This window comes from Microcaecilia unicolor, chromosome 3, assembly GCF_901765095.1.
Source record: "Microcaecilia unicolor chromosome 3, aMicUni1.1, whole genome shotgun sequence".
Taxonomy (NCBI): Eukaryota; Metazoa; Chordata; class Amphibia; order Gymnophiona; family Siphonopidae; genus Microcaecilia; species Microcaecilia unicolor.
Genome location: NC_044033.1, coordinates 55313046 through 55335957, shown reverse-complemented (window position 1 = coordinate 55335957; position 22912 = coordinate 55313046). Strand labels below are relative to the sequence as shown.

The window sequence follows — 22912 nt, the reverse complement described above, 5'->3', positions numbered from 1 at the left end:
TGCTCATCAGTTTGCGCAACTACACTACTGCAGGCTAACCAATTAGAATGTAGTTAGCACATGAGCCCTTACCACCTACAAAATAGGTAGCAGTAGGGGCTCACATGCTAATGGCCACACACTAATGGGAAAATTAACACGTGGCCATTAATAGAGAAAATAGAAAAGTCAGCTATTTTAAACCTGCGGTAAAAATGGCCTTAGTGCGTGGGACTGACCCTGTAAGAACGCACTAAGGCCACTTTTTACAGCAGTTTGGTAAAGGGGCCCTTTTATTCCTTTTGTTTACAATTGTAAATTAATAGCATCTTCCACCTTATTTAATAAACTGGAATGTATTTGTTGATTAAACTTAAGAAAAAACTGAGTCCACGACACTATGGATTACTCTCCACCTTCCTGTACCCTTATAAAAGGCATTGTACTACCAATTTGTAAGGAACTACAGTACCTTTGGATTATTCTTGATGAAAAGCTCTCTATGCAACCTCAGGTTTAACAAAATTATTCATAATGCTTTTTTTTTAAGACTTAGCGCTTGAGACCCCACACTGATCTTTCTTGATCCTATAGCTTTTCATACCATTGTATGCTGGTCTTCCAGATGTGGTCGTCGTCTCTATATATGGTACAGAATATTGCTGCATGAGTTACTAACAGAACTAGAATTTGGATCATAACAGTTCTGACGGAACTGCACTGGCTGCACTGAACTGATGGCTCCTCCCATTTTGTGCTCCAGTCAAAAGGGAATTATTGTATTTACCTACTATTACTGTTGTTCGTAAAGTAGTTACTTGGTCTAATGCCTTTTCTATAGCAAGTCAATATCTTTAGACCACAGTGCCATATAATTTAGGATATTAGTAGTAGTAGTAATATGAGAAAGCTTCTGTCACATTTTGGGGAAAAAAAATGAAAGCACACTCTTTCAGAAAGCATATAATGATTAGCAGTCTCCTAGAAAATTTTGGAATGATCGCGTTTGCATGAGATGAATTCATGTGATGCATGTGTGTGGTTCTCATCAGAAAACATAAAGGGGCCCTTCTACCAAGCGGCAGTAAAAGGTGGTCCGCAATGGCATTGGTGCACGAAATTGCCGCGCGCAGAGGCCAAGTTTTATTTTGTTTTTATTTTTTAAAGGGCAGTAATTCAATAATTGCCATGCAGCTATTTACTGCTAAAGCTCTTACCATCTCCTGTTTAGGAGGTGGTGAGGGCTCCAGTGGTAACCGGGCAGCAAATGGTGCTGCACAATTACTGCCAGGCATGCCCATTGGCACTAGAAAATAGAAAATATTTTCTAGCACCAGAAATGACACACGGTAGGCCCAGAACTACCACCAGGCTCCTGGTCAAGCTTGGCGATGGGGCTGATTTGCTGCACGCAAACCCGGTGGTAGCTTTACCATTAGGGGATAAAGGGCTCCAAAATTTGTTGTATTTTGTGGGGGGGGGGGGGGGGGGGGTTGTACTTCAGTTAATGTACAGTTGTTTACAGATGTTTCAAATGGTTAGGATCTATTTGAAAAAAATATTTTTTGCATGCTAATGTAATTATGGATGAGAGAATACTTCTACACGTTTTACACGCCAACTTCATAGTGGAGCAGATCTGTTATTCTTGAAAGATGTAGACCTAGAATCTAAATCTAAACAAATATGCTAACAAATAAGCTAACTCACTCATGACAATTTTAGATTTTCAGTCCCAAAAAATGTTAACAGTTAACATTTTTTGAGACTGAAAATCTAAATTTGTCTTGAGTTATTTACAAACACCAGCTTAGCAGATTCCACTTTATATTGTGAAAAGAAGGCCATTATACCTGTCTACTAATCTCCCTCCTTGTCAACAAGACACTTTATGCAGCTCTAATAAAGAACCAGCTTTACTGATCTTTGCAGAGTGTATTTTATTTTTCAGAATTTATGTTTATTCATCAAGAGCCTACCATGATTATGTGTAGCTCTCAGAAAATCTCATCTGAATACGTTTAGAAATTCTTTACAGTTGCATATGTATTCTTGCCTTTTAATAAGCAGAAATTAATTCCATTCCAAATATTAGATGCAGAACACATGATTAGCATCACTCACCTATTCACAGATGCCTATCAATGATCCACCAAATTGATTGATTTACCAAAACATCTGAAGAGGGTTGGCTCCTGTAGCAAAGCAGTTGGCTGCCTATAGCAGAGCACTCCTATTGTTTTATCCCACCCCCTTTACAGTTTGTCCCCCACTTCCCCTGCTGTGCTATATCTCATTTATCGCATTTTTTTTTCTACTTCTGTCTTTCTTCTTTTTAGATTGTAAACCACCCTGACAGCTTCCAAATGGCAGGGTAGTAAATATTAAATAAACTTGGAAGTGACCAACTGCAACTCTGAAAATCTGCCCCTAGACATGGAAAATTACTAAATAAGTCAGCAATTAAGTTTTCAAAAGAGAATTATCACTGAGATGCACTTATCTTCTTTCCCCTACAAGTCAGACAACTGGGGCACAGCTCTGTTACTTCCAACCAGGGCTTTAAGACAGTAACAAGCCAAACAAATTTTAGATTGCTGAAATGGCTCATAGAAAGTGTTAGTTCTGAGAATTGAGGAAGAAAAAGCAGAACCTGTCCAACAATCATCCTTTTTTGTAATAATCGCACAAGATACTTTCTTAGGCAGTAGTACGTACGTTATAGAAGGGTCAACTTGTTTGTAGGCGTGAGCTGCACAGGAGCCACAGTAAGTGTATCCTGCATGGCTGTAAAACACAACATAATGTTAATGTTGCCAGAGTTAGTTTAAAAAAATAAGCAAATGAAACAGTAATATTTTCCCAAATACAACATACTGTGTACCAATCAATATTTTGAACTTTGAAATGCAAAATATTAATCCAAAAACTTGCATTTTAAGTGCTTCTTTATGCTTCATTTTTCAAATCTATCTCAATTCCTAGGCATCAATGGAAGAAGCCATGTTCACATTACACACATCAGAAAAACAAGACAAGTTAGGAAAGCAAGGCTCATAGAATTCTTTTCAACCCCGATGTGTGCCTCGGCACAGAGCAAAGGCCTCAGACACTATCCCATTAATCCATTAGTGCCCAATGTTCCCATAATAAGCCATATGGGAACAGATTGATCTGTTCCCAACATTGGGCACTAATAGGTTAATGAACATTCTGGCACTCAACTGAGAGTATAGCAACTTTACCCATCCAACCAAAGTGTCTCCCACTCCCCAACTTTCTGGAGTCCAAAAGATATAATCCCAAATTACCTTGTTAAACGTTTTCAACGTCGAAACTAAGAATAATCTCTTCCTGTGCATTCCTGACCTTAGATGTTTGACATTACTCATTCCACACTAAATCAGGTAGTACTGTCCTCAAAGCTATTCACCATCAGACACCAGAATCTTCACATCTATATTAGGGATATGGGATGATAGGGAGGGACCCAACTCAGGTGAGGTCCTTTTTATGCAGAGCCAAAAGCAATGCCTGTCCCATGTCTGGCAAAACGCATCCACTATTCAAAGCATGAATACATAGCTTTTAAAACCTCACACCAGCAGATAAGATAACCTATACCGTTACAGAATTATTCCCAGCGTTCTAAAACTTCTAGAAGCCTTTGGTAGTCCCAACCACACATACACACATGCCTTCCCGCCCACCTCAGATGCAGGACAATAATGTCCTATCTAGTAATTTTCTTTCCATAAGTCCCAAGGATCAGTCCAAATAACTACAGTGGTGGAAATAAGTATTTGATCCCTTGCTGATTTTGTAAGTTTGCCCACTGACAAAGACATGAGCAGCCCATAATTGAAGGGTAGGTTATTGGTAACAGTGAGAGATAGCACATCACAAATTAAATCCGGAAAATCACATTGTGGAAAGTATATGAATTTATTTGCATTCTGCAGAGGGAAATAAGTATTTGATCCCCCACCAACCAGTAAGAGATCTGGCCCCTACAGACCAGGTAGATGCTCCAAATCAACTCGTTACCTGCATGACAGACAGCTGTCGGCAATGGTCACCTGTATGAAAGACACCTGTCCACAGACTCAGTGAATCAGTCAGACTCTAACCTCTACAAAATGGCCAAGAGCAAGGAGCTGTCTAAGGATGTCAGGGACAAGATCATACACCTGCACAAGGCTGGAATGGGCTACAAAACCATCAGTAAGACGCTGGGCGAGAAGGAGACAACTGTTGGTGCCATAGTAAGAAAATGGAAGAAGTACAAAATGACTGTCAATCGACAAAGATCTGGGGCTCCACGCAAAATCTCACCTCGTGGGGTATCCTTGATCATGAGGAAGGTTAGAAATCAGCCTACAACTACAAGGGGGGAACTTGTCAATGATCTCAAGGCAGCTGGGACCACTGTCACCACGAAAACCATTGGTAACACATTACGACATAACGGATTGCAATCCTGCAGTGCCCGCAAGGTCCCCCTGCTCCGGAAGGCACATGTGACGGCCCGTCTGAAGTTTGCCAGTGAACACCTGGATGATGCCGAGAGTGATTGGGAGAAGGTGCTGTGGTCAGATGAGACAAAAATTGAGCTCTTTGGCATGAACTCAACTCGCCGTGTTTGGAGGAAGAGAAATGCTGCCTATGACCCAAAGAACACCGTCCCCACTGTCAAGCATGGAGGTGGAAATGTTATGTTTTGGGGGTGTTTCTCTGCTAAGGGCACAGGACTACTTCACCGCATCAATGGGAGAATGGATGGGGCCATGTACCGTACAATTCTGAGTGACAACCTCCTTCCCTCCGCCAGGGCCTTAAAAATGGGTCGTGGCTGGGTCTTCCAGCACGACAATGACCCAAAACATACAGCCAAGGCAACAAAGGAGTGGCTCAGGAAGAAGCACATTAGGGTCATGGAGTGGCCTAGCCAGTCACCAGACCTTAATCCCATTGAAACTTATGGAGGGAGCTGAAGCTGCGAGTTGCCAAGCGACAGCCCAGAACTCTTAATGATTTAGAGATGATCTGCAAAGAGGAGTGGACCAAAATTCCTCCTGACATGTGTGCAAACCTCATCATCAACTACAGAAGACGTCTGACCGCTGTGCTTGCCAACAAGGGTTTTGCCACCAAGTATTAGGTCTTGTTTGCCAGAGGGATTAAATACTTATTTCCCTCTGCAGAATGCAAATAAATTCATATACTTTCCACAATGTGATTTTCCGGATTTAATTTGTGATGTGCTATCTCTCACTGTTACCAATAACCTACCCTTCAATTATGGGCTGCTCATGTCTTTCTCAGTGGGCAAACTTACAAAATCAGCAAGGGATCAAATACTTATTTCCACCACTGTAGGTTATGTCCCTCATCGACCAGCAGGTGGAAACAGAAAGCACTTGTAAGCTGTCCTATATATAGCCTTGTACATCCAGCTTGAATCAGTATTCACTAGTTAAGCAGTAGGAGAAAGACAGACACACAGAAAGAAGCTCCGGCCTCTTACTGAAACCACATGAAAAAAGCAAAATCAACCCCAACTGTGTCTTGAACCGAATGTACCAGACTTTACATACAAAAGGACAGCCGAGCACCAAAAGGGGTGGGTTCTAGGGAATAAAGGAAAAAGTTACCAGGTAAGAACCCAAGCTCCAAAGGCAACCTCCGCCTTAGCTACCATAACCACCTGATAATGCTTATAAAAGGAAGACGACGATGCCCACATAGCAGATCAACAAATTTCCCCCAAAGACAATTCCAGAGACAGAAAGAGACTGAGTGGAATGCGCCTTAAGATGGAGCAGAGTTTGTTTGCCCGACAACAGGTAAGCTGCCAAAATAGCATCCTTCACCTAGCAGACCACCGTCACCTTAAACTATGGAACCCCTTCCTGGGCCCCAAGAACAGAGCAAAGATGATCCGACCAATGGAAGTCATTGGTAACCTTACAGTAGCACAACAGAGCATGCTTGACATCCAACAAATGCAAAGCCACATATTCCAAGCCGTAATCCTCCCACCGGAAGGAGAGAAGAAAAACAATCCAATTAAGGTGAAAGGCTAAAACCAACTTGGACAGAAAGGAAGGAACAGGACGGACGGACACGGACAAGCCCCCATTTATGTTGGCATGTATAAATAAATAATTCTTATGGGAAAAGCAACCCAATGAGTAATTCCCAGGTTCCCGTTTACAGAAGTCTGGCTAAACAACTTCTCAGCTCTGCCTAGGGGTATTATTCTACAGGAACCTGCCTCTTCTGGTGCCTACACCAGAACTTTCTTTCCGTTGTAGAGAACTGTGATAAAGAAAAGTCACAGCTGATATATATTAGAATTTATTATAAAGATAAGAAAATATAAATGATACACTCTGCAATAAGGCTTAGGTACAAATATAGAGACCTTATGCTGATAAGAAAACTATAGAATGTATTGTCTAACTAAAACACTGTTATCATTGGTTACTAGGTTATACACAATCCTGATTTGTAACTGACTAGGTCATGAAGTAATACAGTTAGCACATCTTCCTGACCACAGTTCTGAACTAACCTGCCTTTGCTGAGGTAAGAACCCACTCACTAATCCCAGACTAATCGGAAATAAATCCCTGTAATTCTCACCGAGCTGACTCTCGGGTGGTCTCTCAGATGAGGTTGGCAGAGGTTTTCCCCTTAGACTCAAACTGTCTTCCACAGTGAGTCAGTCTTAGAGAATAACCCAGGCTCTCTGCAGCAAGCAGGATTACAGTCACTCTGGCCGGTACAGCTGAACCAACAGGTACTTTCTTCAGATAGACAGTTCACAAGGTTGTGGACCACTTCAGGTCTCGCTGGTCTTCTCTCCAGCTACCCAGTCTTCCAGGCGAACCAGACAACTTCTGCCAGACCCTTTTCTTATCCTCTCGGTCCCGCTCTTCCAGTCCCCGATTCTCAGGTGACCAGACAGCAACCAATCATGATCTTGTCCAGCTCCTTCCCTAAGCAAAAAAACGACCTTTTCTTGACCTTCAAATTGTTACATTGTGATGGGCATTCCTGTCTCTCATCAGGCTTGCTGGCGCCATGGTCTTATTCCCTTTTCCTTATCAGGGAGGTAAAAGAGGGGGCAGGTAGCCCACTGCATGTCCTTGAGTTTTTCCAGGCCTGCCAGTGATTTACCACAAGCAGAGAGCTGACACAAACAAAGTTGAATCTGCTTGCTCACTGAAGTACAGGGTCATAGTTCACAGACTCCATCTTGATATAGTTGTATTCACAGGCTGAGACCAGCAGAATGAGACTCGCAGGGAAATAGCACTACAGATCCCAGCAAGACAAGGCCTGAAGTTCCAAAATCCGCCTTATCAAGGAGAGGGCCACAAGAAGCACCCACCTTCAAGGTAAAATCTTTAAGCATGGTCTCAGCAAGAGGCTCAGGGCCCGCTGGAGCTCACAAAGTACAAGCCCGACATCCCATGAGGGACAAATGGGCTGCAGAGGAGGATGAAGATGTAAGATCCCTCCCCCCCACAAAAAAATGAACCACATCCAGATGCGCCACGATAGACATACATGCATTCGACCTCAGTAGCAGGCCAAGGCCGCCACCTGAACTTTCAGGGTGCCAACAGCCAAGCCTTGTTGCAGCCCGTCCTGCAGAAAAGCCAAAATGTGTCCCAAAGAACCTGAAGTGGGAAAATACCCCATTGGGTCACCCAGGCCTCAAACGTCCACCATGCTCTCGCATAGGCTGTAGAGGTGGAGTGCTTCCAGGCCTGAATCAAGGTCACAATGAACCCTTTGGAACATTTCCTCCTCAGTCATGACCTTGAACCCTAAAACGTGAACGTAGTCCCAGGCCCTGGCGCTCCAGATGGACAACAAGTTCTCTATCTGCTAATGAAACTTCAACTGGCAAGGAAGGAGAAACCCGAGCTGCTCGAGCGTTGAAACACACTTCCAAATACTCCATGGACTGGGGCAGAGACAGGTGACTTGTTGAAATTGTCCACCAGCCCAGCACAGATAGAAAGGAAGCCACCCTGGAGGATGCCTCATCGCTGTCCCACCGGGAAGGAGCCCACACGAGCCAGTCGTCCAAACAGGGATGAACCTGTATGCCCTGCTTCTGCAAATGAGTGGCTATCACCACAATAACCTTGGAAAAAGTATTGGGTGCCATGGCCAATTGCCCTGAACTGGAAGTGGTGGCCGAGGACCGCAAAGAGGAGAAATTACTGGTGCGGAGACCAAATAGGAATGTAAAAGTAAGCCTCCCGGAGATTCAGGGACACCAGAAACTTGCCTGGCTGTACCGAGGCGATGACTGACCACACAGTCTCCATGAAGAAATGCTGAATTCTGCACGTCCCGTTGACCCCCTTGACATCCAGAACCGGACAGAAGGATCCACCTTTCTTGGGGACCACGAAGTAAACGGAATATCTGCCCATGCCTCATTCCAACCGAGGAAATGGCTCAATGGCGACCAGAGCCAATAACGTTTGCAGAATGTCCAGGACCGCCTGCCACTTGGCCGGAACCCTGCAGGGAGGCACAAGACTGTGTCTGCGATGAGGCAGAATTTGAGTTTGTACCCCTCCCACACAATATCGAAGACCCACTGATCTGAGTTGATCCTGGCCCACTCCTCAAAGAACAGGGAAACCTTCCCCCGACAGGAGCTGGAGAGGAGTGGACCCACAACCTGTCATTATGAAAAAAATGATCACATTACTCAACTAATCATTAATAGCATATCTTTTATATATAAATTTAAAATATATTTTGTGATGCTCAGGGTGCAATAATTGATCTATTAAAAGCTTCCCACTTTCATGACTGAACACTATTGCCAAACATCATTGCACCTGAACCCTCCCTTCCTGCCTATATTTGAATGGTCCACTAGAGCACCATCCAATAGTAAACGTTAAACAATCCTCCAAATTTTATTAATCGTGTGGTACTTATCTTGAAGGGAGATCTAGTGCAATGAAATGCTCCAAATCTATGACGCTCGAGATGACTTCAGTGGAACCTTCAATACTTGTGATGTGACTTTATAAAAAACCAACATGCAACTTAATCTTCCTGTCCTCAGCATGGAGCCACGTTTCGCTATTCACAGCATCTTTAGGAGAAAAGAATCTAACTATGATTCGGAATATTCTTTCTATTGTGCATCACCTTCCATTTGTCCACATTAAATATCATCTGCCATTTGGATGCCCAGTCTTCCAATTTCCTAAGGACTTCCTCCAATATTTCACAGTCCACACGGGTTTTAACAACGTTGAATAGTTTTGTGTCATCTGCAATTTTAATCACCTCACTCGTCATTCCGATTCCATATCATTTATACACAGCACCGGTCCCAGTACTGATCCATACAGCACTCCACTGTTCACCCTCATCCATTGAGAGAAATGCTTAATCCTACCCACTGTTTTCTGTCCAATAACCAATTCCTAATCCACACCAGAACCTTGCCTCCTATCCCATGACTTTTTTTCTCTCATGAGGAACTTTTTATCAAAAGCTTTCTGAAAATCTAGATACACTACATCAACCAGCTGACCTTTATCTGTAAGTTTATTCACGCCTTCAAAGAAATAAAGCAAACTGGTGAGGCAAGACTTCCCTTAGCTGAACCCATGCGGACTCATTAAACCATCTAGCACATGTCCTTTATCGGGTTCTTTGGTCACCCAGTCAAAGAAATCAGATTTGATAAACAGGATTTTCCTTTGATAAAGTCATGTTGCCTCAGATCCTGCAACCCATTGGATTCTAGAAAGTTAACTCTTTTCCTCCAGCAGCGACTCCAGTATTTTTCCTATCACCAATGTGAGGTTTACTAGCCTATAGTTTCCCAATTCTTCTCTTTCCCCACTTTGTGAAGAGGGACCACATCAGCTCATCTCCAACCCCGCACAACCTCTCCCCTCTCTACAGAGATCCTGTCAGTATTTCTCTGAACTCCAACAGTATCCTAGGATGTATCTCATCTGGCCCCATAGCTTTGTCCACGTTCAGATTTTCAAGTTGTTTCTAAATGCTTTCTTTTGTTTTCTTTTGTGAATGGTGAAATATCCACTCTATTCCCAGGTATACTCTTGGCAGCCAACTGCGGTCCTTCGCCAGGATTTTCTTCCGTGAACACCTAAGAGAAATATTTGTTTAGAAGGTTCACTTTACCCTCATCACTCTGCACATAGCCATTCTCAGCATCTTTCAGTCTTACAATTCTATTCCTAATTTTTCTCCTTTCCCCAATACACCTGAAAAAGGTTGTCACTCCTCTTTACATCTTTAGCCTTTTTTCTATTGCCTATGCTGTCGCTAGACATAATTCCCGCTTTTGCCTCATGTCAGCACCAAGAATATTAACAAATGTGCTTAGCAATCATTGCATCATCTCTAGACAAACTGGGAGTGCACACACATTCCTTAGCTGGACGACTGGCTACTCAGGAACACATGAGAGAGTGAAGATCCAAAGAATCAATGCATTTGACCATTTAGGTGACAGAGCTACTACGGTTCATGATAAATTATCTTATGTCTCAGCTCAGCCTCTCACAAAAATTGGAGTTTATAGGAATCTTGCTAGACATGACTCAAACTTATGCATTTCTTCCTCAGCAGCGGATTGAAACTCTGATCTCAGTAGTCAAAGAAGTGTGACCAAGTCAGCAGGTATCAGCTCGGCAGATGTTGTTGGGCCACATGCCTCCATATAACATCCATGGAACACCTTGACTTGAGGCATGCTCAGTGGAACCAAAGGGAACCTTCAGGATGTGATCTCCGTCACTGCTCCTCTCAAAGAATCTGTCCTGGTGGATAATTCATTTCAGTCTGGCCAAAGGAATTCCCTTCCAAATTCTGCAAATTAACAAACAACATTAACAACAGATGCATCTAACCTGGAGTGGGGGCTTATGTAGAGGGGGTTTCATACTCAGGATCTGTGGTCTCTCAGGAAAAGCTTCAACAGATAAACATCCTGAAGCTAAGAGCAGCATGAAACACTCTAAAGGCTTTCAGAGATTGAATTAGGATGACCTAATCTGCTAACCAAACAGACAATTGGGTTGCAATGTAAAATCAACAAGAAGGTAGGCACAGGTTTGTTCCTCCTTTATTCCTCCTGTGTGTCAGGGAGCATTTGGGATGTGAGCCATTTCCTTGGGAATGTCACTCAGAGTCATGTACCTGGCAGGGAAGACCTGTCTGGCAGAAAGACTGGGTTACTATTACTACTACTTATTTCTAAAGCGCTATTAGTCGTACGCAGCGCTGTCCACTTGAACATGAAGAGATAGTCCCTGGTCGACAGAGCTTACAAACTAATCAGAACAAACAGGACAAATAAGAGAAATAGTTAAGGTGGGGAATAATAAAACAGACATGAGTACTCAACAAGTGAATTGGAGTTAGAAGTTAAAAGTAGCCTCAAAAAGGTGGACTTTTAGCCTAGATTTGAAGATGGCCAGAGATGGAGCTTGACGTACTGAATCAGCACTGGAGCAGCAAGATAAGAGGAACCGAGTCTGGAGTGGCAGTGGAGAAGAAGGGTACAGATAGGAGAGATTTACCCAATGAATATAGTTACTGGGAAAAAGTGTAGGAAGAGATAAGAGTGGAAAGGTACTGAGGAGCTGCAGAGTGAATGCACTTTTAAGTCAATAAGAAGAATTTGAATTGTATGCGGAAATGGATAGGAAGCCAATGAAGTGACTTGAGGAGAGGGCTAATATGAGCATAGTGAGACTGGCGGAATATAAGCCGTGCAGCAGAATTTTGATCAGATTGAAGGGGAGAGAGGTGGCTTAGTGGGAGACCTGTGAGAAGCAAGTTGCAGTAGTCGAAGCGAGAGGTGATAAGAGTGTGGATAAGTCTGCTCAGAAAGGAAGGTACAAATTTTGGAGATATTATAGAGAAAGAAACAGCAGGTTTTAGCAGTCTGTTGGATATGTGCAGAGAAAGAGGAGTCAAAGATGACCCCAAAGTTATAAGCTGATGAGACACGGAGGATAAGAGTGTTATCCACAGTCATAGAGAAGAGGGGAAGAGGAGAGGTGGGTTTAGGATTGTGAAAAGTTACAAGAGGAACTTACGAGACTGGGAGACTGGGCATCCAAATGACAGAGGATGTTTAACGTGAGCAAGTGCAAAGTGATGCATATGAGAAAGAGGAACCTGAACTATACTTACATGATGCAAGGTTCCACATTAGGAGTCACCGACCAGGAAAGGGATCTAGGTGTCATCGTTGACGATACGTTGAAACCCTCTGCTCAGTGTGCAGCGGCGGCTAAGAAAGCAAATAGAACGTTAGGTATTATTAGGAAAGGAATGGAAAACAAAAATGAGGACATTATAATGCCTCTGTATCACTCCATGGTACAACCGCAACTCGAATACTGTGTGCAATTCTGGTCACCGCATCTCAAAAAAGATATAGTGGAATTAGAAAAGGTACAGATAAGGGTGACGAAAATGATAAAGGGGATGGGATGACTTCCCTATGAGGAAAGACTAAAGCGGCTAGGGCTCTTCAGCTTGGAGAAAGGACGGCTGAGGGAAAATATGATAGAAGTCTATATTAATGAGTGGAGTGGAATGGGTAGATGTGAATCGCTTGTTTACTCTTTCCAAAAATACTAGGACTAGGGGGACGTAATGAATCTACAAAGTAGTAAATGTAAAACAAATCGGAGAAAATATTTCTTCACTCAACGTGCAATTAAACTCTGGAATTCATTGCCAGAGAATGCAGTAAAAGCAGTTAGTTTAGAGGGGTTTAAAAAAGAAGTCCATAAGCCATTATTAAAATGTATTGTACTGTTTTGGAATCTTGCCAGGTACTTGTAACCTATATTAGCCACTGTTGGAAACAGGATGCTGGGCTTGATGGACTTTTGGTCTGTCCCAGTATGGCAACACTTATGTTCTTACGATTGCACCTTAATGGCTGAAGCAGATCCAATAGAGGACCAATGGGGTTCTCCGCTTCTGGAGTTGACGGCGATGAAAAGGAATGCCAAAGTGCCCAAGTTCTTCCGCTGTTGGAAAGAACTGGGATCAATGTCCTACTGCAGTCCTGGTCGGAGACAAGTCTACTGTATGTCTTCCCGCTTGGTCCATGGTAGGCCGCTTTTTGATAAGAATCGCATTGCACTGGGGTCGAATAGCCCTGGATTGGCTGCAGAGGACGAGGTATGCAGGCCTTTTGACTGCTGGATGGGGGTCCTCTCTATCTTCCGCAGGTATACAGCTTACTGAAGCAAGGTCCAGTGTTTATGGAGGATCCATGTCCCTTTAATCTTATATCTCAGTTAAGACAAAAAGGATATTCTGATTCAGTCATTGTTACCATGCTTCAGGCTTGGAAATGCTCCACATCTATGGCACATGCGAGGATGTGGAGTACGTTCAAGGGCTGGTGTTCTGAGCACGGACTTTCTCCCTTCTCTGCTAAGATTGCGTATATTCTAGCATTTCTCCAGGCAGGTGTTCAGACAAGATTGGTGTTGGGTTCTCTAAATGTTTAGGTTGCAGCTTTGGCCTGTTTTAGGGGCCAACTACCTAAGATGTCTCTTGCTGCTCACCTGGATAACATCGGATTCTTGCGGGGAGCGAGCTGCTTGTGGTCTCTCTTTCATATGACGAGTCCAGAGTGGAACCTTAGTTTAGTTCTTCGGGCTCTTCAGAATCCTCCTTTTGAGCCACTCCAGGCGGCCTCCTTGAAAGATCTTACACTAAAGACAGCATTCTCGGTAGCTGTTGTATTGGCACGTAGGGTTTCGGAGCTCCAGGTTCTCTCTTATCGGGATCCCTTTCTTCACTTTTTGGATGCAGGGGTCTCCCTGCTCACGGTTCCTTCCTTTCATCCAAAAGTGGTATCAGCACTTCATCTCAATCAATCTGTGGCGCTTCTATCCTTTCGCAGAGAGGACAAAGACGCTCAGTATAATGCCTTGAAGCTTCTCAATGCGAGTAGAGCCCTCATTAAATATCTGGAAGTCACAAACAAGTTTCACAAATCAGACAGACTGTTTGTGCTTTTTAGTAAAAAGAGGCTTCGCCTTATGGCTTCCAAGCCCAAGGTACTTTTGAAAACATATTATTTTCAATTAACTTTGGATATGCAGATAAATAATAATGGTAAGGTCTACTAAACTTCCAGAGAATTATGGTTTAGCATGTTATAGATTTTCTCTTCTATTGTTTAAAAGAATAGAGGTATGAATGCTCTTATTTATCTGGAGTTCTTTTTATCTTATTGTTATATTTGTATTTTATGGATTTGTAAACCAATTAGATCCAGTTATGGCCTGGCAGTATAAAATATTTCTAATAAACAAAACATACACACACAATTTGCTAGATGAATGAAGGAGACTATTTTGTCAGCTAATTTGCTTGCAGGGAAGCAGGCAACTCAGGGCTTGCGGGCTCATTCTACAAGGCATACACATACAGCTACATCCTGGGCGGAGACTACCGTAATGCCTTCAGCAGATATTTGCAAAGCGGCGGCGTGGTCGATGCTGCATACATGTGCCAAGCACAACAGGGTGGCATTTCTGTTTGTTTGTTTTTACACAGAGGCAGGAGATTTTTTTTTTTTTTTTTAAATCCGGCAAGAACAGCAGCGAGTTCGGGGTGGGAGGGAGGGACCTGGCACCACCAGGTGAGCCAAGGAACCTAATGACTCTCATACCCCAAAGCTCAACTGAATCTGTGGGACAGGCAAGGAGCTATCACCAATCCAGGGCTGCGCAGGTTATGATCATCCACCTGCTAGATAAAGTGAGGCTGCTGCACAGGGTCTTAGAGTGAACGCCAGAGCTCTGCCATATATCTCCATCTGCTGGTAGATAGGCACAACCCACAAGTCTCTAGATTGATCTGCAGGATGACATGGAATAGGCAAATTAAATCTGATAAAGCAAGAGAGCCATGTGTATAGAAAATATCTCTACAGTTTCCAAAGACAGTTCTTATCTTGAGAAATTGCAGACTGGATCAAGTGTTAAACTCGGGGGTTAAAATGCATTGTTAACTGACAACGGAAGCCCAGATTGCCTCAATAGATCACACTTGTTATTTTCACCTAAGAAGCTTGTAGTTATTCTAAGACAGTGATTTTTAACCTTTTTTTTCATCTCACGGCACACTTACAAGGCACAAAAATTGTCAAGAACACCACTGGAATCCAACCCATACCCACCTATCCCTGCTAAGATCCATTCCGATCACGTGATGGCAGGAACCTAGGCGGATGTCCCACGGCTGCTCTCCTCTCCATAGCTAATAAAACAGCCCTTTTTTCCCTATTCTACCCCCCCCCCCCCCCCGAATTGACCCCTCAAAGAACGGCGATTTGAAAGAGGAAGTACCGGCAGCACTGATCGAGCGCTCACGAGTGATTGGGAGCGGATATAAGGGTATGCCGGAAAAGACTCCGCGAGCACAGAAAGGACGCGCAGCACAACACGCGGCCAAAATGGTGTCCGGGAAGAAGAAAGGAGAGGAGACTCAGAGACAGGTTATGCCAGTGGTTGCGTTACAAGAAGTGGCGATCCAGGAGATCATGAAGCACGTGGCAGCAGTTTTGGACGATAAACTGTCGGCTTTGCATGTTTTCATAGATGAGATGAAGGAAAGCATGGCAGCACAGAGCACTCGTGTACAGATTGCCGAGGAAAGGATCTCACAGCAAGAAGATCTGGTAAATGCTATGAACTCTCAGATTTCTGCATTGGAAAAGTGGTGCAAAGTACTGGAAGACAGAGTGGAGGATCAAGAGAATAGGAGCAGGCGTAACAATATTAGCCTGGTGGTGCCGGAATCTGTAAAAGAGAAGGAGCTATGGGACTTGGTGGAATCTTGGTTACCGAAAGAGCTAGGCCTAGAGCTGGAGGGGCAGCGACTTCAGCCAGAATGAGTACACCGTGTGGGGGGCCTCAAAGAACAAAACAGCAGGCCGCACCCTGTCATCACTTGCATCTTTAACTATGCGGAAAAAGCCCACCTAATGGAAAAATATTGCCAGCGTAGAAACCTGACATATCATGGGGCTACTGTGCTGATGTTCCAAGATTTTTCACCAAAAGTGTCAGAGCTTAGAAAGCGCCTGTCACCATATTGCTCTCAGCTTTACAATAAAGGGATCAAGTTCTCGTTACAATATCCAGCATGGAGAAATCGGAGGAACTTCAATCGTTTGTGGAAAGACTTCAGTAAACTAGAGATTCGTTCAGGAAGCAGACTACTAGAAATTCAGATGGAGCTTGAAGAAATGGGGAACAGGCCCCAGGATGCTCAGCTTTTACATTGATTTACATGAAACTGAGGGGCAATTACTTTGTGATTATAGTAGCGTTTTATTACGTGACAGCAGAAACAACAAAATCAGACAGTGTGTGAGAAGGAGAAGCAACTCTAGGTTTTGGCGGGAATTACCAACGAGAGGCTATAGCAACAGAGTGAGCAGCTGCTAAAAAGTCTTTCGAGTGCTATCCGGATACTTGTCGAACAGCAGATGATTCAGCGGGTGCTATATGCGTGGATGCCAATACCCTGGACTGTTAATGTATTTGGCTGCAAGGGAGGATGTGTCTGTTTATATGCACCTCACGTAAAGTTGATTAAGTATGAAAGATAATACAGTTCGGTGGGGGGCATGTTTTGTTTAGTTAGTACATATATGAACAACATAGCGTGCAGTGGGATTTATTTCAGGTATATTCTGTGGGGTTTGGCGGGTGGTAAGAATATAATGATTAATGATAATATCCATTGTGGGGTAGAGAGGGAGGAATAGAGGGGAGAGTAGCTTTCGTAGGAAAGGGTTGTAACACTGGATGTTCTAGGAGGGGGAATTAAGGGGAGATACACATGGGTGGGAGAGGGGGAGTGGTGCACGACTGGGGAGTGTGAGTGGATTATGGAGCGTGGATGTGGTAGGGGGGAGGGGGGTCAAGAAGTTTTTGGAAGGGAGGTGAAGGGTGGGGGAGGGAGGCTTGCTCCTGGAGACCTGGGGAATATGCTGCACAATGGAGAACGGAGTGGAAATAGTACTTGGAGGAGGAGGGGGTGGTGAGCTGGGACATTACCCCTAGATTTTGGATAAACTGCATTCTTTTTTTTTTTTTTATAAGTAATTTTTATTAAGGTACTAGAACACCAACGGCATTACATTACAACGCAAACAATTCCAAAGCAAGGGTAACCCTACCAGCAACAAAGTTCTTTGTACATAGAGCAGTTTAATATGCTGTCACCTACTCCTCCGTTAAGCTGCCCCTGCATGTACCAGTAATCAGTCAGTCAGTGTTCCATACACCCGGTTTTTTTCATTATCTCCCTCCCCCCCCATTAGCCCCCCTTCCCCGCTACTCCCCTCCCCCCTCCAACCCCCGCCCTCTCCCGGAGAACTTTGTGAACCTGGATTCATAGCCACGTAAAGTCGCCACATATCTCTATATGCTTGACCCCTCTGGCCGGAAGATTTAGTGCGCTCCTCTTCCCAGTGCGCCATCTGCGTCATCCTGCCCCTCCACTGCTGTACAGTTGGGGGTACTTCACCGACCCAGTTTGCCAGTATTGATTTCCTGGCCAGCATTAACGCTACACAGGCAAAGCGCATTTGTGATGGAGATAATCCCTGCCCTCTCAAAGTGTCGTCATCCCCCAGCAGTACCACCCTGTAATACCACTCCACCCGCGTTGTCAACAGACGCCCCAATGTCTCCAGTACCCCCGTCCAGAAGGTGCCCAACTTCGAGCACTCCAAGAAGGTGTGCACAAGGGACCCTACTTTGTGTTTGCATCGCACACATGTGTCATCTTCCCATAATCCCATCCGTTTACCTTTCTCCCTCGTTATAAAAACACCATGGAGCAGTCTAAACTGCATTTCTTGTAGGTTTGCACTGGAGGTCATTCTAAACGCCCCCTGGAAGCATTTGGATAGCATTCCCGTAGTAATTTCCTCCCCCAATTGCTCGCTCCACCATCGTGCTAAGCCAGCAAAAAAGGGCGCTTCCTTCTGTTCCCTCCCCACCGCATACCACACTGCTAGTTTGTTAGCCGTTTCCGGCATTTGACAAAATAACTTGTCTAGCCGGGAGAAAGTCGGCCCCTGGGACCGTACCGCAGTCAGGGACGCACAGTAATGCCTCCATTGTAAAAAGGGCAGAACATCTGCTTGGGACAGATTCCATTGAACTTTTGCCTGCTCGAATGTAGGGAAAGGCCCGCCCCCCAGTGCTGTAAAATCTCCCACATATCGGCATCCATTGCTGGCCCAGATTTTGAACCGCGACCCTCCTTGTCCTGCTGGGAATTGAGGGTTTCCAATTGCTGCAAGGAAGGGTGACGCACCCACCGCTCCCCCCAATACCCTTCTCCACCAAGCCCAGGCCCGACTCAATGGGTGGAGCAAAAACCCGATACTCCCTTTCCTGCTCCTCCCCCCTTGCAAAAAGTTGAATGCCGACTGCTGAAGCTGCTCGTCCTGCCATATAGCCTGCGGCGCAAATTTGGAGTTCCCCGAATGCAATTCGTGGATCCAGCGCAGCATAGCCGCCACGTTGTATAAGCGCAAGTCTGGCAAATTTATCCCTCCCTTTGCCCTATCCAGTGTCAGTTTGGCAAGACCTATCCGTGCCCGTCTCCCTGCCCATAGAAAAGTTCCAATGAACCCTTTGTAGTAGGATTCATCTTTCCTCGTAATCCATAAAGGTAACATCTGTATAGGATATAATATCTTTGGCAACATGACCATTTTAACCAGTGCTGCCCTTCCTAGCAAAGAGAGAGGGAGGTCGCGCCACTGATGACACAACTTCCGTATACTATCCAATTTGTCCTGGACATTTTTGCGGTATATTACTCTCAAGTCTCTGTGTAGGTACACTCCTAGATATTTTAGAGTGCCCGTGGACCACGCAAGGGGGAAAGAACGCACCTGCTGGCACTTACAGGGCAACGACACCGGCAGGGCCTCCGACTTGTCGAAGTTTATACGCAGCCCGGAGAAGGATCCAAACTGCAAAAGCAACGTTATTAATCTAGGTACATTCTTGGTGGCATTATCCAAGTATATGAGCATGTCGTCCGCAAACATATTTATTTTAAATTCTTGAACACCCATCTTGATTCCTGTAATCTCCCTGGACTGTCGAATTTTAATGGCAAAGGGTTCAAGCGATAGCACAAACAGCATTGGCGACAATGGGCACCCCTGCCGTGTGCCCCTTTCTAGAGAGAAGGACTGGGACAGCGTGCCGTTAATTAAGATCTGGGCAGTAGGGTTACTATACAGTGCTCGTATGCCCCCTAGAAACTCTCCCATGATGCCAAATTGGGGAAGCACCCAGAACAAGTAATCCCACAGGATCTTGTCAAAGGCTTTCTCCGTGTCTAAACTGGTGATAATGGCATCTCCCGGCACAGTCCCCCATTTCTGCAATACCGACAAGGCTCTAAGAACGTTGGATGACGCGTATCGCCCCGGCACAAAGCCTGCTTGATCCGTATGTATTAATGCTGGTAAGACTGCTCCCAGCCTATGTGCCATGATATTTGCAAAAAGCTTTATATCCTGGTTCAAGAGTGAAATCGGGCGATACGATCCCAACAATTCCATGTCTCTCCCCGGCTTTGGGAGCACCACGATGTGTGCATGAGTCAGCCCTCCACCGTCACCCCCTCCCGCAGTGCACAAATGATGGCACAGCTCCTGAAACGGAGGGCACAACTTTCCTCCCAGAATTTTATACCACTCTGGGCCTAGCCCATCAGGTCCAGGGGCCTTTGCCAATTTCAATCTCTTAATTGCCTGGCAAACCTCCGTTCCGATCACCGGGGTATTTAGTACATCCCGCTGTGCCTGCGTCAACTGAGGGAGGGCAAGATCACGGAAAAAGGACTCCCTCTGCTCTCTATCTATCTCTCCTTTGCTGTATAATGCTTTATAAAATTTTACAAATTCCTCCTGTATGTCCTCTATCGACGTCACCATTCTCCGGTCGGCCGATCTGATCTTGCTGATAATCTTCTTTGCCCCTCGCTGTCGCACCAATGTGGCCAACAACTTCCCTGCCTTATTTCCCCAGCGGAAAAGATTGTATTTGTACATATTAATGTCGTGGGCTGCCCTGGCATTTAAAATATCATTTATCTGCCTCCTTACCGCCCAATACTCCCGCCTTACTCCCTCCTCCCTAGTGCGAATATGCTGCCCCCTCAGCTGCTGCAATTGATTAGTTAATGTAATCAGTTGCCTATTCCTCTCTCTATTTATTTTCACTGTGTAGGCTAGGATATGACCCCGCATCACTGCTTTCCCGGCTTCCCAATATGTTATGGGGCCCACCGACTCAGGATCGTTCTCTTTTAGGTAGTTGTCCCATTTTTGCAGCAGGAACGCTCTAAAGTCAGGATCTAAATAAAGGGTTGGGTTCATACGCCACTGTCGCACCTCCTCCCCCTGACGCCAATGTATCTCCACCCATACCAGACAGTGATCTGAGACAGCTCCATCTACAATATCTGCTTCTCCTACTCTTGCTAAAAAAGATGGGTCCAAAAGCAAGTAATCCAGTCTGGAATAGACTCCGTGGACCTGCGAGAAAAAAGTGTATTCATAAGATTCCGGGTGTAATACCCTCCAAATATCTAACAGCCCTAATTCACGCATCAAAAATTGCACCCCCTTGCCTTCCCAAGCAGATGTTCTAGTTTTTGCTGGCTTGCAGTCAATCGAGGGGTCCGCCGTGATATTAAAATCTCCGCCTAATATCAACTGATATCCAGCGATCGAGACCAACTGCGCTAACAGGTTGGAGAAAAAGGAGTGGGAATACACATTGGGTGCATACACAGAGCAAAGGGCGACCCTCTGTCCCGCTACCTCCCCCAGCCACAAAATAAATCGGCCCTCTGGGTCTTGGACTAACTTATGCATGCTTACATGAAGTTTTTTATGAAATAATATAACCACTCCTCTCTGTCTGCTATTATATGAAGACGAGACCACCTCCCCTACCCATCCCCGTTTCAGCTTTTGGTGTTCACTCTGAGAGAGATGAGTCTCCTGCAGGAATAAAACATCGATGTGCATCCTAGCGCAGTAAGACAGGATCTTGGAACGTTTGACAGGTGAATGAATCCCATCAACATTAAGAGATCCAAATCTTAATTTACTCATTGGTCAACATCACTTTAGGGTTCAAGCAGCCCTTACAGTATCTTGGGGTGATGTCCCAGCTCACCACCCCCCTTCTATTTCCCTTTAGTACAACTTGCCAAATCCAGGATTTTGTTTTCGGTTGGATCCCCATTTCTCCAGGAGCCTCCCTCCCATCCCCTTCCTTCCCATCTTCCCTTCCCTTCCCATCCCCTCCTCCAGCCCTATCCCACAGCATTGTTTCCCCACAATCACTCTCATCAAGCTGCTCATTTCCCACATTCAAATCCCAAACAACGCACCTCCTAAGTTCCTCTTCATTCCCTTTCCGTGCAACTCCCTCCCCGCTATCCCCCCTCCTCCCCCCTAGAACAACCAGTGTTGCAACCCTGTTCAAGAAAGCTGCTCCCCTCCCCCATGCACCCCTTGTAAGGCACCAACTTCTAAGATTAACATACAACAGGTTAACTATAACAACTTGAATCGTCTCCCCTTTGCAAAAACATCTACCACAGTCTTCATATACACCCCCTCCCCTCCCTCATGCGTTTTTATACAGGCCTGTACATATTGATTGTTCGCTGCCCCTTTAACTAGTGCAGTGAGCAGGTGCGAGGGAGTCCCGCACACCTGCCACTGAAGAAAAATTAAATAACATGTCTGAGCAGCAAGAGGAGAGGCTGTACACAGCATCCGAACATCTGTTGGCCAAACTGCCTTGATCCTTTCAAATGAACATATCTCTGGGGCTTGTTCTTGAGTCTCCCAGTAAAATCCACTAGCCCTACTTGATTCTGGCGCCAAAAATAAGCGTTCCTCTCACCAACGCTCCACTGCTGTAGTAAGTCGGCAAAAAATCAGAGCTCCCTTCTGGAGAGTACCCCCTTCTGGCCAAACGATCAAAGTCCGTGAATAAACTCACAAGTGATCCAGATCTGCATCCCCCATTAGTTGTCCTCTGTGGTACTGCTTTCTTAGGGTGCCCCTCATTTCAATTGCTCCATGAATGATTGGAGCTCCTCAGGTTTTTCCATGAATAGAACGCGACCCTCATGTAGCACTCTTACCCGGGCTGGGTATTGCAGTGAAAACTTAATTCCCTTATTAAAGAGCTGCGAGCAATAAGGAGACAGACGCCGGCGGAGCTCCGACACTCTAGGGGAAAAATCTTGAAACATCAGTAAACTGGTTCCATTATGGACCAAACTCCTGCGCTGGCGATATTTCTCCATCAGCTGGGCCTTGTCCGCATAGTTGAAAATGCGTGCAATTACCGGGCGAGGCCTGCTATGTTGTTCTTTCAGCACTCCCACGCGGTGCACTCTTTCTGCCTTTAGACGCTGTCCCTCCATCACGAGGCCCAGTTCTTTAGGTAGCCACGTTTCAACCAAGTCCCATAAATCTTTTTCTTTTACAATTTCTGGGACCCCCACCAACCTGATGTTATTGCGTCTGCTCCTATTTTCTTGATCTTCAACTCTGTCTTCCAGCACTTTGCACCTTTTGTCCAACGCAATTAGCTGAGTAGACATTCCATTCGCGAGGTCCTCCTGCTGAGAAATCCGTTCCTCTGCCTGTTGTATGCGGTTCCCCTGCACTGCCATGTTTTCTTTGAGTTCGTCCATAAAGGCATGTAGGGTAGAAAGCTTGTCATCTAATACCGCTGCCATGTGCTTCATAATCTCTTTGATCGCCGCCTCCTGCAGCGCGATCACT

General features: G+C 45.0%; 1 protein-coding gene across 1 annotated transcript in view; it reads right to left on the bottom strand.

Moving 5' to 3' along the window:
- MEMO1 (mediator of cell motility 1) overlaps nt 1–22912 on the bottom strand; it is a 178324-nt gene that overhangs the window by 139276 nt on the left and 16136 nt on the right. The window contains exon 3 of the mRNA XM_030195949.1: nt 2698–2766. Coding sequence (XP_030051809.1) covers nt 2698–2766 — 69 coding nt within the window. The remainder of the gene's footprint in view (nt 1–2697; nt 2767–22912) is intronic.